Source organism: Aethalodelphis obliquidens, unplaced genomic scaffold (genome assembly GCF_003676395.1).
Source record: "Aethalodelphis obliquidens isolate GAN/ISIS:26980383/991018 unplaced genomic scaffold, ASM367639v1 scaffold10, whole genome shotgun sequence".
NCBI lineage: Eukaryota > Metazoa > Chordata > Mammalia > Artiodactyla > Delphinidae > Aethalodelphis > Aethalodelphis obliquidens.
Window position 1 is genome coordinate 35,295,816 of NW_020837954.1, and position 13,791 is coordinate 35,309,606.

The window sequence follows — 13,791 nt, forward strand, 5'->3', positions numbered from 1 at the left end:
TACCCAGGAGCCTTACTGATGTGGTGGTGGTATGGTATGGTAAGGTGTGGATGGAGGGAATGTGTTCTATAATCCTATGATTAGGGCTCAGCCTTTTTGTGAGCCTGTGTTGAGTATTTCCCTTCTCTCATGTTGAAAGCTAGAAGGGGCTGGAGTTGAGTGTTCCCTTTCCCTAAGGTAGGTTAGGCTCTGGTAAAATAGCTTCCCTTGAGGACAGATCTTGTTAAGAACAGAATGCTCTGAAAGTATTTCAAAAAGGTAATTTCTTCTCTAGCTGTGCAAAAAGCAAGAGATTTTCCTCAGACCTTCACAGTGATTATCTGTTAGGCTCCTGGAGTTGAAACTCAAGAAAGTTGTGGGGCCCCTCTAAGGCTGAACCCCCTTTGTAGTTTTTAACTCTCAAGCTGGTCCACACAGAGCCTCCAGCAGTTCCTCACTTGCAGTTTAAAGTGTTCCTACTGATATTGGCTCCAACTGTGATGTTGACTTCAGCTTCTGGCTTCCGCTCCTGGTAAACTGTGATCCTCTGGTGAGCTTTGATTCTCTATATCTGTCTATCTGTCCCTCCAGGTTTCAGGGCAGCAGTTTGCCCTGTGACCTCATTTCCCTGGTGGATCTAAGAAGAGTTGTTGGTTTTCAGTTTGTTAAGCTGTTTTTTTCTTATTGCAAGGATGGATTCTTCCAAGCTCTTTTTCAGAAACCGAAAATCCTTTGTAAATTTATGCTTAAAATGTCTATCATAACTGAAAAGTGCTAGTGGCAAAATTTCAGTCTATTCTTATTCTCCAGAAATTCAGACAAATATACATATTTATTTTCTGTTTTGATCCTTGAAAGAAAAAATAAAAGACTTTTAATGTCTATTATCTGCTAAGCACTTCCTTCCAAATGATATGCTTTTTTGTTGCTCTTATAATAGAATAGATCAAGATGGAGGAGAGGAGCACTAAGGATAGTAATGAATCAGGAATTACTTATCGGGCTTCCCTGGTGGTGCAGTGGTTGAGAGTCTGCCTGCTGATGCAGGGGACATGGGTTCGTGCCCCGGTCTGGGAAGATGCCACATGCTGTGGAGCGGCTGGGCCCGTGAGCCATGGCCGCTGAGCCTGCACGTCCGGAGCCTGTGCTCCGCAACGGGAGAGGCCGCAGCAGTGAGAGGCCCGCGCACCGCAAAGACAAGAATCACTTATTGACCACTAGGTCTTCTTATATAGTTTGATACATTCTAAATTATCTGAATCTGATGTGTTTCACTCTTTAAAAGGCTCAACGCTCTATGTTATTTAGTACTAATCTAGATTTCAAGTTTTACCCTGCCTCTTCCTGAGTCACTGCCTAACTTACTACTATAAATATGGGTTAAGGGTCAACTGAGTCATTCGCAAGTAATCTTTCAGCCTACTTAGAAAGTTCTGCAAAGTGGCTTGGAATGAAATTTGGACACTTACAAAGATTAGAAAATAATTAAGTAAGGTTGTTCGTTAAGGTTTATTCACATTATAATAACTTAAATGCATTTATTAATGGGTGTTTATAAAGAGGATAATTTAAAATTTTACCCCATAGAAAGTTTTGCTTTTTAGAATTCTGTTATTTAACAGGATTGATTGAATTAGGGAACACTATTTAGCTACTTTGTAATTATGTGAAAACAAGTTGAATATTACCGCTTTCCATGTTCATATGTGTGAGTATACACATATATATGTCTACATACACACATAAAATACCATATTTTATACATTCTTCTGAAAGCAAAATTGAACTTTGAGGCAAATGTAATGACTATTCAAAAATATCTTTTGCTGATCAGATTATCATTCCGCTTTAAACTTTTTTAAATGACTTAGATTTGGTATTACAAAAGGCTCACTTTTTGTTGTTGTTGTAATAAACACTATACACGTTAGCTATAATCACTGGCCAGAGAGAATTTCTCACCAGCATAATGAGAGGAAATGATTGAAGATCTCTGCAATCATGCTCATACACAAGGGTGGGAACATTATGGGCAGTTCCACAGTTGAAAACAGAGAATATATGTGAATTTATATTAACATAATTGGCATTCTTAGGAAGTTAAAACTGGCTGAACTGCGGTAGAAGCACAAGTAATTATCACTAGCAGAGGCACAAATTTGGGGGTAATAATAATGATAAGAATAATGAAAACAAGACCACCAACAATACTAATGGCTAACATTTATTGATAGCTTACTATGTGCCAGGTATTGTTCTAAGTACTTTACATGTATTATCTCATTTAATCATGCCCAGATTCTATGGCATAGATATAAATTAGTAAACTGAAGCACAGAGAGGTTAAATGACTTGTTAGAAAGTGTCAGAGCCTGTACTCAAGCTCACTCTTGACTCTGGCATCAGTGTTCTTAACACTGAGTTTTCAGAATTTTAAATTAAAATGTTTTTAACTTACAGAATTATTCTTTCCACAATTAAAAAAAGAAAAACATGAATAATTATTTTTGGTCCTTTCCTTTTTTCAGGCATTTCCCATGTTACTTTTCAAGAAGACTTATCATTCAGTGTTGTAGATCTGGAAAAAAAAAAGTAGCATTAAGATCAATCTTTAACCATATCTCTGGATCTGCTGACCAGTTAAGAGGTGCTATGTGAATTGATTTTTGTCTTACCAGAGTTTAATGCTTATGCTACGTGGACCATTGTTTTTACATGACAATATAATTGAAATCTACTACAGATATCCACATTAATTTATAACCCAAAGCTAGATTGTAACAATATAACTAATAAGGCAAAGGTGAGAAGTAAAATAATCTAGTGCCAGCTAGAGATATGTGTGCAGTGCTTCTTTGTTTGGCTCAAAACACGTTTCTTTTTCATTTAAAAGACTGACAGGCTTGAAATGTACGCTTCAAAAGCCAAAAAGTGATTAAGTCTTATCCAGGAGCTTGCAAAGTCATGCTAGCAAACAGGCAATAGTGGCTGCCACCATATCGAGTTGAGGTCCCCTGCTCAGGTCTCGGTGCCGGTTTTGGAGTCTCCTTCCTCTTTCCTGTCTGCACAGTGAACTCACTTCAAGATGGTAAGTCTCAATTCAAGGTGGTAAATCGTCTTCCCCTTTTTCTAAATCCACCTAAGATTATTTTCCACTCTTTGAAAAGTACCAAGAAAATAAATGTCAACCTAAAACCATTTTTCCTACTCTTTTTTTCTTTTTTTCTGAAATTCGGGCTTATACTCTTTTATTAAAGTCACATATCTATTTGTAATGCTTAAAATAATTTCAGATTTTAAGAGTTCCTGCTACCTTAACTACTTCCCTTGAGAGGTTTACAGCAAGAAGAGTTTATTTTATATTTTTATTCGTATTTACGCAGTAATCAAACTTCATCACTGAGAAACTTAGGGGACAAAGAGAGTACCCTAGTGTTCTATGGCAAAGGCTGCGGTCGGTGACATGGCCCATGGTTGGGTAACCTGGCAAGAAAGACCCCACCGTAACACAGCTGAGCAAAGGGACCAAGGGTTTGCTGCCACGAAGCGAAAAGTCTGCTTTTTTAAACTGAGACTTGGCAGAGCGCGCGGCAACCCTGCACAGCACAGCTGCCAGAGAAAAAGACAGCGGGAGACTTGCTGCTCCGAGAGCAGGAAGTGTGATGCAGGCTTGGGACCCAAAAACCGAAATCCCTTCTCAGCAGCGCCTCCCAAAGCCAGCCAGTGCTTTCCCTAGGAGAAGGCGCAGAGTCCCCAGACCCAGGCTGGCCGCACCCCCATCTCCTTTCTCTTTCCTCCGCAGCGGCACACAGACGAGCACGTGAGCTCGGCAGCTCGTCCCAGCTGTGCCTCAGCTGACCGCCTCCTGATTGGCTGAGACAGACGTGGGCTGGGGTGGGGACTGGCCGCCTGCGTCGCTTGCCATTGGCTCTCAGGGAACCCGCCTCCCCCTCAGGTGAGGCGGGCTTGCGTGTGCGCGCCCTGTGCTCCGCGGGCGGGCGCGCCCCCGACACTCCCTCCCAGCCCCCGCGCGATCGCGCGCCCCCCCCGCGCGCCTCCGCCTTTGCCCGCCCCCTGCCGCTGCCTCAGCTCCTCAGTGCACAGAACCGCCTCGTCTGAGGGGACGCGAGGATCGCCCTCGCTGCTGCTTTCGCCAGTGCGTTGGGCCGGGCCCTGACAAACTGCCCCAGGGGAGGCTCTTCGGAGCCGGACCTGGACCCCTGCGATAGCCGTCTGCTCTCCCGCCTCTGGTCTCACGAAGGGTTTCCCGCCTCGCACCCCCCACCTCTGGACGTGCCTTTCCTCCCCTCCTCGCGTGTGGAGGGAGCCAGCGCTTAGGCCGGAGCGAGCCTGGGGGCCGCGGGCAGTGAAGGCATCGCGGTGACCGATTCGCCATGGAGGGCGCCGGCGGCGCGAACGACAAGAAAAAGTAAGCCCACTCCCCCAGCCGGCCGCGTTCTCCGCCGGCCCTCCCGCCTGCCCGCCCGCCGCCGGGGGCTCGCTGGCCGGCCTCCGCGTTCCGGGGGGCCGCCTTTTTGTTCCTGCCTCTCTCCCCTCCCCTCTCTCTCCCCCAGCCTCGCCGGCCGGCCTCCCCCACTGTCCACGTCGCCATCTTGTCGTGGGGGGTGGGAGACGCGTCGAAAGTGCTTTCAGGGGCCGGGGGCCGGGGGCTGGGCCCTGCTCGCCACCCCTCCCGGCCGCCCGGGCCTCGCACCGCCCTCCTTACCCGCCTCAAACCCCCAGCCTGCCCCGTGCCCCACTCCGGGTGGACTTCCCCGAGCCTGAAAACCCCGGGAAGAGAAATGAGACGCAGCTCAGTCGCCGCCGCTTGCACCCGAGCTTCCGCTCCTTCCCGCCCCCATCCTCTCAGGTTCCATTGAAAACTCGGCCCCGGGGCGGCCCCTGCACGCAGGTCCTGGCTTCCCTGTGGGCTCGGGGCCCTGGGTTTCCGACCCAGGGACTCGCGTGGTTGGATGAGCTTGCCCCGCGGTTGTCCGGCTAGGCGTGTGTCTTTGCCTTTGTGCATTAGGGATTTGCCGTGATGGCCTGGGATGCTAACTTTTTAGTTTGCACGTGCAGGTTTGGTTTGGTTTGGTGTGGTGTGGTTTTAATCGCCTTGAAAAACTTGCCTAGAGCGAGAGTCGGAGTAACGGGAATTTAGGGGAATGGCAACATTTTAATGAGAACATAAGAATTGGATACTTTCTGTCACCTGTCAAGAGAGCCCAGACTTTATAAATGAATTATATGCTTCATTTATTCTTGGAAATATTTTAGTGAAAACGTAGCGGCTGGCTAAATTCAGGCAGACACTTTTAATGAGATTGAAAGAAAACTATATGATCAGAGCAATTGAAATGCTGCAGTAAAATGTTGCAAAGTTTTTGGACAGACCTGCCTCATTTTCCTGAAATTGAAGTATATTAAGATATACCCGAAGTAAATAATCATCCTGTTAGAACTTAATGCAAGTTTTAAAAACACCTTGAATTTTGAGTCTTAAGTGGTACATTATAGGATTAAGAATTGTGAGTCCAACCAGTGGAATTAAGTGACCCACCTCCACTCCCACCTTTTGGTCCACTCTGGTATTTTAACCTTTGAGGAAATTATTTTAAGGAATTGAAGATTTATGGTAAGAGTTCTGGTTAGTAGGCTGGCTTTACTGTTAAGTCCTCCCACTCGTCTGGGAGAGATTAACTGCCCTAATCAGCATCAGCAGAAGATAAACTTGTTTATGTTCTTGCTATTTTGTGGATTCCTTTTTGGTCTTTATCTAATGGAATGATAAGTTTGCAGTTTGTATACACCAGAGGAAGCACGTATTAAATTCAAAAAGTGAGAAAACAGGTCTAGATTTCCATTCCAAGGGTTGCCGGGAATTAATTGCAATTAATTTTGTAGAAGTGATTACAAGGTTTTTGATGAAATGATGAGGCTGCTATATTGTAAACCTAAGGCATATCATCTCTATGTATTGCCAATATTCTGTCCTTATATGCTGAATCATATTTAATATTGTGCATGAAGTTATGCACCAGTCACTCCCTTTTTGTATGCAGTGTTCTACTTATTTCTCCTTTGCAGTTCATCAGTTGAGAGGAGCATAAGCAGCTTTAATATAAATGAGTTAATTAGCTACTGTGCTTCACTCCCAAGTCTAAACTAGTTCTTAGATTTTCCTCAGTCACATTTGTTATTTTCAAAATATTCTCATTTGAAAATTTAGCAAACTTGGATCAGATTTAATGTTTCTTAATACAGAGGTTCTTAAAACTGAAAAATTAAGTTAAACAATAAATGGTAGCTACTCAACAACTTTTAGACGTTGTTTGTTAAAGATGTCTGTTTTTTTATCCTTTTCTAACTAATAATTTTAGAACTTTTTGAAAAGATAACTGAAAGATTGAGGGGCAGAGATTTTTCTCCTTAGAATTTTTCCATTTCAAGTGAGCCTGTAGAGTGCAGGTGGGGAGACAAATTTGTCATTTTTAAAGGAGGGTTAGGAAATTCAAAAGCTGAAGGATTGGAAAAAATCAGAACAGAGGTTGGGTATAGTTATAATAGATTTAACATAGGGAATTTCATGTTGATTCCTTAATAGTAGGGATTGGACTTAATTAATAGCACATTAATGTTGATTTTTAGATTTCAGTGGAATGTCAAGAGGTTCATTGTTCGCTTTCAAGTTTCAGGCCAGACTCCTTCAGTGTTTTCCGAAACATAGTTATTGGATCATTAAAATCTCAGAGAATGGACTTTCCTTAACTTCCTTCTTTAACTTTGGTCATTAAAAATCAAGAAGCTCTCATTTACTAGTAAACTTTTTTCTTGTTACAATTTTACTTTGATTCCCTCTTGAAACTCTTGAAGAGGTTGCCTGGTGGTTAAGAGCATAGGATTTGAACCTGACACCTCTGAGTCTAGCCTTTTCACTTGTTAGCTTTGTGAGCTTGGGCAAGTTACTGAATGCTTGTGAGCCTATTTCCTCCTTTTGAAATGATGATAATAATAGCAACCATCTTAGTGGTTATTATGAAGATTAAATGTGATAATGCCTAGTGCTTGGTTTAGGAGTCTTGGTAACATTATATACTTGAAAATAGGTGTTACCTGTTAAAGTTTTAGTTTAAACTTCCACAACACTTTAAAACTCTTTTTTGCAAGTCCTTCCAAATGTTGCTTTGTGTTAGTTCTCCTTCTCCCCACTTTCTTTTCTATATCTCCTAAAAATGAAAAGACTGTCATTGGATCCATAACTTTAAAGGGGATTCTTTTCAGTTAAAACAGTATATCCCTGGATTATGTTGGCATCTAGCGTCAATTATTCTTGAGCATCTGATCTACTGTCTACCTTAGGCCCCCTTTTTTACATTTCCTTACTCCCTTGTTTCCTCCCCAAACAGGCTACTAAAAATTTCCTCTGGACTTTAGAGACTAGAGTCATAAACACATATACTAGTCAGACAGTTCATTTCAGCAGGGTATGTGCAAGGCACTGCAGTCTTAGGAATGGCAGTAACTTAAAACATTTTTATTTTGTCTTGATGCCACAGTTTGGAGTAGAAAATTTTATAAATATTAATCTTTGCTAAATATGATGACTTGATAGAATACTTGTGGTAAAACATATGAGCCTACATAGTAGAAAAACTGTACTTTACTTATGAATTTCTCCAGAGGTAAGATCTTAGGCTTTTATCTCAAGGCAAGGCTTCAAGCCTGTACGGTTTGTCTGATTTTTGTAGCTTGATTTGTATAAAATTTATATTAGTGCACTCTTCCATGTGTATGTGTTTACTGAATTATCATGTTGTTTTAGATTATGTGTGGTAGTTTATTCCTGCGGTCCACTGCAAAGCATTTTGTGCAGTTTAGATAACATCCAGTCTTTCTACCTATTGACTTCCATTGTCTTTGCAGCTCTAATGGTGTTTGGGCTCAAGGTAAAGATTTTGTGGTTACATTCTATTGTTTTATGTTAGGAATGGTGTATAGGAGGCTGAGGAGGATTAGTCTCGACTGATTTTTTTTCAGAAGAACTCATAATAGTTTACTGTGTTTGGTGGTGAAATAAAAAACTTACCATGCATGGATGTTAAAGATTTGGGTTAGATTACTGTGCTTATTTATAGACATGTTCTCTTAAAATATAATTTTAAAAAATTTACATATTTAAAATACTATATTCTTTTCTTGTCTGAGATGGTTAACATAGGTCTGTTTTTCAAGTAGGAGAAAATAATCTGACTTAAATGTGTTGTTGGATTAGTTTTCTATTAAGATATTGATTTTAATTCATAAGAAGAATGCTCTTTATTCTTGTTTCTTTCTCTTTTTTTTTTTCAACATTGGGACTAATTATCCAGTTGGTGGATTTTACCCAGCCTTCTGCTATTTGTGATGTATGTATGTATGTATGATATATGTGTTGTGTATGTTTCTGCTTAACTAGAGGGTTCGAAAAAGAATTTGAAACTAAGACGAGCCAATCTTGTTGCTCAGTATTTTCGGTGAAAGTATAGTGATAATTTTTAAATCTACTATAGGCCTTGGAATTTTAAAGATAATTGTATCCGTGTGTCTTGGCGCATCAAAAATTAACTATTTTGTATGTGCATTGAGTTTTATATTAAAACTTGTATTTTCTGCAGTAAAAAGTAATAAACCCATATCTGTTTGCCAGACATGACCCTTTTAGGAAAATATAATGTATAAAATCTAAATCTATAAAAACAAACTTTAATGATTACCTCATGATTTTTTTTCCTCCATAGCTTTTGAAGTGATTGTAGGGTTTTTTTAAGTTGTGGTTTTTTTTTTTTTTTTTTTTAAGTTGTGGTTTTAAAAAACAACATAATATTTCCCATCTTAACTATTAATAACTGTACAGCTCAGTAGTGTTAATTCACATTGTTGTGTAATCAATCTCCAGAGCTTTTTCACCTTGTAAATTTGAAACTCTGTAACTATTAAACAACTACCTCCAATTTACCCCTCTCCCTACGCCACCCCCCCCCCCCCCCCCCCCCCCCCCCCCCCCGCCGGCAACCGTCATTCTACTTTGTTTCTATGAGTTTGACTACTAAATACCTCATATAATTAGAATCATACAATTTTTGTCTTTCTGTGACTGGTTTATTTCACTTAGTATAATGTCCTCAAGATTCACCCATGTTGTAGCATATGTGAAATTTTTCTTCCTTTTTAAGGCTGAATAATGTGTATTAGATTTTATTTATCCATTCATCTTTCGATGGACACTTAGGTTGTGTTGACAAAAATAATCAATAGACAATCTATAATAGAAATAGGAAAGGGTTTTCTTTGAACCGAACTGAGGACTATAGCCCAGAAGACAGCCTCCCAGATTACTCTGAGAAACTGCTCTGGAGAAGCATGGTTTTAGCATAGTTTTATGACTTGTCAGAACAAAAAACATCAAAAACAAGTCAGAGATACATTCCTTCAAGGTTTCAAAAAAAAGCAGATCAGCAAGTACACAGCGAGTATGGCCTTGGCACCTGGGATGGGAGTCTTATCATCGAAGGAGTACCAGCTTTGGCGTCCCAGAAAGGGAGGCATTTAATCTTTATTTTTAACATGGACATTCTTTACTTCTGGTCAGTGTGCCCTTTTCTGTAATAATTAAAGCAGATGTACAGTGTATATTTGGTAGGCCACAGTCTGTTCTAGTTAGCATAAAATTCAAGTTAACTTATGTATAAGCCAGAATGATTTCCCCACACCTCAACATGTGAACATTTCTCTTGTCAGTTGCTTCCATTTGTTGACTATTGTGAATAGTGATTCTATGAACATGGGTATGCAAATATCTCGTTGAGATCTTGCTTTCACTTATTTTGGATGTATACCCAGAAGTGGATTGCTGAATCATATGGTAACTTAATTTTTTAAGGAACTGCCCATACTGTTTTCCATAGTGGCTGCACCATTTTACATTTCCACCAACGGTGCACACGGGTTCCTATTTCTCCACATCCTTCCCAACACTTGTTATTTTCTGTTTTTATGGTAGTAGGTATCATAATAGATTTGTTGAAGTGGTTGTGTTTTTAAGGGTTAGTTTGTGAATAATTAAACTTAAAACTAACAGCAGAGAACAGTTGCCACTGGAAGCTTTATCAGAAGTGAGATTAAGCAACTCTAAAATGAGAATTAAGTTTTTCTAGTGACTGAGAAAGATTTGATGTGCCAGTACTTCTTCAGAAAAATACTTACTGTTTAAAATGGTCTCTACCTGTTCTATTGTTGATAAAGTCCCATTTCATTAGTAACTTTGTTTTAAAGAACTTAAAACTATAATTGAAATGACTTATTTTTATAAAATAACTGTTCCCAAGATGTTATCTTTTAGTTGTTCTGGTGATCTCACCTGTTATTTATGCGTGTCCTCATTTAAAAATTTCACTTGGTTATAATATTAAACATAAAGATTATTTCCAAGTATGATTTTCAAAATTTATTGTTTTGTAAATGGGACAAAAATTAGTGATGGAACATAACTTACCGTAGTTCTTGTAGTTCTACCAGTTGTTTTGAAAGTCACAATATATTTAAAGTGTCTCCTAGCTTATATTGCAGTTTTCACTCATTAGTGACAGTTCCCTGTGCTTCTCCACTTTTCCTAATAGTTTGTGAGAATTTCTTTTTCCAACTGAATAATAGTATGGTAAAAATAAACAAGGTTTAAAGGCAGAACATTTAAGTCTTTGAGTTGGAATATATTTCTATTCTTATATATAGATCTTTTCTCATGATTTCAGATGCTAAGCAAATTTATTTAAAGTGACCCCTTCCCCTTTTTTCAGTTATAAAATTGAAACATGTTTCAATGAGCAAGATCACAAATAGACTGAATTTGAAACTTGTGATGGAGAAGAGATTACTGGCATACAGTGACCTCCTAAGTATTTGAATGAATAAATGAACAAAATGAAAGGATAACTGAATGAACAAAGAAAGCAGAGGACGATTTTAAGATTTTTAAAAGGATTTTTTGGAAGTCGTTATTGCTCTTCTATGTTGCACTTTTGATAGGAATTTTTCTTATGCTGGGGCATCTCTTGTGCTACTTTAGAACTTTCTTGAATCTCGAATTGTAATTTTTCATCACTTAAAAACATTTATAGTATCTATTAAAACCAGGTCAGAAAACACTTTTGTTAATAAATATAGCTAGGTAACATGTACTGGCCTTGAAAAGATCTTAATACCCTATTTTAAGGTATGTTAAAGGTTAGTGCCTGCCAATTCTATGTACTTAGAACACTGAGTAAAAAGTTTACTAAGAGGCGTGTATGGCTGGGGAAAATCAGCTAGGCAAATGTGGAAAATATCTTTACCCTTGTTTCATCTTTAGCAAACATTTCTTAAATTTACTCTAAACTTCCAGAAAGTTTAGACCAGTTTACATTCTCTAGCAGTATTTGAGAGTGCCCTTTTCTTGTACTTTATCATCATTAAAGTTTGTTTTTAATATGAAACACTGGCAGTTTGTAAGTGTATTAGGATTCTTTTTATTGCAAGTGATGAAACACAGCTCAAACTAGTTTGGGGGGTGTGGGCTGGGAGGCTGTTACTAGCTCACACAATCTAGCTTTGGTTTAAGGGACAGTTAGATCCAGAGTCTTAAGTGATGTCCTTAAAGTGTAATCTCAGGCTTTCTCTTGAATATTACTTGGTTTATATTTTGCTTGATTTGCATGTTGGCCTCATTCTGCCATTGACAAGCTATTAATATGGTATGAATTATGGCCACTAAGCATTCCCATGTCTGCATGCATACAGTTTGTGATGATTAAAAAAAAAAAAGAAACTCCCTCTGTCTTCTAGTATCCACATATCAGTCTCTTGGATGAATGCCCGTTTCCCTGCTTGGACTATTCATTTTTAAATGTCAATGGGGTTCCCTTATTACATGAGTCAAATGTCTTTTTGTAGATTATTTGATTGTCTTGATGTAGATTATTATCTCCTTGTACAGGACTCTTGATCAATGCTGGGCTATAGGTTTTTGTTGCAAATCACCAGAATTCATATTCTGCAGAGTTCTCTATCAAATCTAGTTGGTCTACAATTGTTCTTGCTTTGGGAAAGCTTAAAATCTCTTCTCTGGACTAAGGCTTTCATTTCTTTAAGAAAGATGTAGTAATGAATGACTGATGGCTAAGAGGTTTGGCTCTAGAGGCTGGCTGCTTACTTTTCCACTTTAGCTGTGTAATCTTGCACAAGTTGCTTTACCTCTTTAGGTCTCACTTTGTTCATCCGTAAATTAGGGTAAGGGTAATTGCCTTATAGTATTGTTGTGAGGACAAAAGAGATATTAACCCATGTGGAACACTCATAACAATTCTTGGCACAAAGTAAGGGCTTAATAAACTAGAAACCAATTATATCCATATTATTATTATATTTATTAAGTTGTTTTCAGAAGAGTTTCACTCCCTTGAAGTCTCATGGTATTATTTAGAATCCTTCAAACCTTCTTTAGGACAGTCTGACAAAGGCTGATGTCCTTTTGAGCCAAACCATCAGTGAACTTATAATAGTAGTAGAATAGTTGGTGGTGCTTTTCCTCTACATTGCTATTTTTCCATGAATGTCTGGCCTTTGAAAATTAAGTGAAGATACTTGTTTTTTTGTGTAGACAGGTTATTCTAAAATAATCATTTTCTACAGTGATAATAGTAAAGGAAGAAGAATATTCTCAAGGGTATTTGTGTGGCTGTTACAGGATGGGAAATTAAGAAAGCCTACTTTTCCATGCTCTTTTGATGTCAGAACTTCATTAAATGTCTATTTAGTCTGTTTGCAGAGGAGAGTTGGAAATTGCCTACCTTTGCAGGTAACATAGCTAAAATGTTTAAATGAGTTATGTGTCAAATCAATAGAACCTTCATTGTGAGTGGAGGAAGGGATATTTTCTTGGATAATATGAAGAAGTTGATTTATCTCAATGATTCAAAAATTTTTTTCAACCCTAGACCACTACTCTAGGACCTAACCACCATGGCCTGTAACATATTATTGCACATTCATTTATTCAGCAGATATTTGTGCATCTTAATTTGTCAGGCAGAGCAGTGAATTGTTGATGGCTCAGGCCATAGTTGAACATTCAGTTTTTGGTGTTAATTGATTCATCCATTATGTGTTCCATGTTTTATTTTTTAGTACAGTGTGATTTAAGTTTGAGGTTATTGCAAAATAATTGACTTTAGGATTGAATTTTTTTAATTTGTTTTATTATTTATTTTAATATCAGCCATCACAGGAGTATCTTCTATAATTGTGTTTACAAATTTGCCAGTCTGCTGTGAGAATTTTCTTAGACACACACAAAAAGCACTCTCACATTTTTGCAGCTTTAAATGTTAGAAAGTTCTTTATCCCAGCATTTCTCAACCCTGACTACTGTTTAGATCTCTTCTGGAGCAAAGTAATCCTTGTGAACCTTTGAGATGTGCCCAGTGACCTCAATCTGTGTGTACCATGTTTAAAAATGTAACCCTGTTCCTTTCAGTGATCATTTGGTACCAATTTGATCATAAACAAATGCAACTTCAAACACAGAACGTTTCTAACAATGATAGAGATCTATATAGAGATCTTCTAGATGATCCATAACATGCTTTTTTCCTTTTCTTTTTCTTACATTGCCACCAAAATGAGAATAAGATTTAAAAATTCTTATAGCTTACCTTCAGCACTGCTTAACTCTATTGAGCAAACCCTGCCATGTTGTAACTCCCACTTATTACTCTCTGGAATTGCATAAATTATGAAATC

General features: G+C 38.8%; 1 protein-coding gene across 2 annotated transcripts in view; it reads left to right on the plus strand.

The window, feature by feature from the left end:
* Positions 1 to 3,974: 3,974 nt before the first annotated feature.
* The window catches only part of HIF1A (hypoxia inducible factor 1 subunit alpha), a 41,581-nt gene continuing 31,764 nt past the window's right edge, over positions 3,975 to 13,791 (plus strand). Inside the window, exon 1 of one of the 2 annotated variants that reach the window (XM_027111435.1) lies at positions 3,975 to 4,408. In XM_027111435.1, the coding sequence (XP_026967236.1) occupies positions 4,374 to 4,408 (35 nt within the window). In that variant the 5' untranslated portion in view covers positions 3,975 to 4,373. The remainder of the gene's footprint in view (positions 4,409 to 13,791) is intronic. The other variant, XM_027111436.1, reaches the window with a different exon arrangement.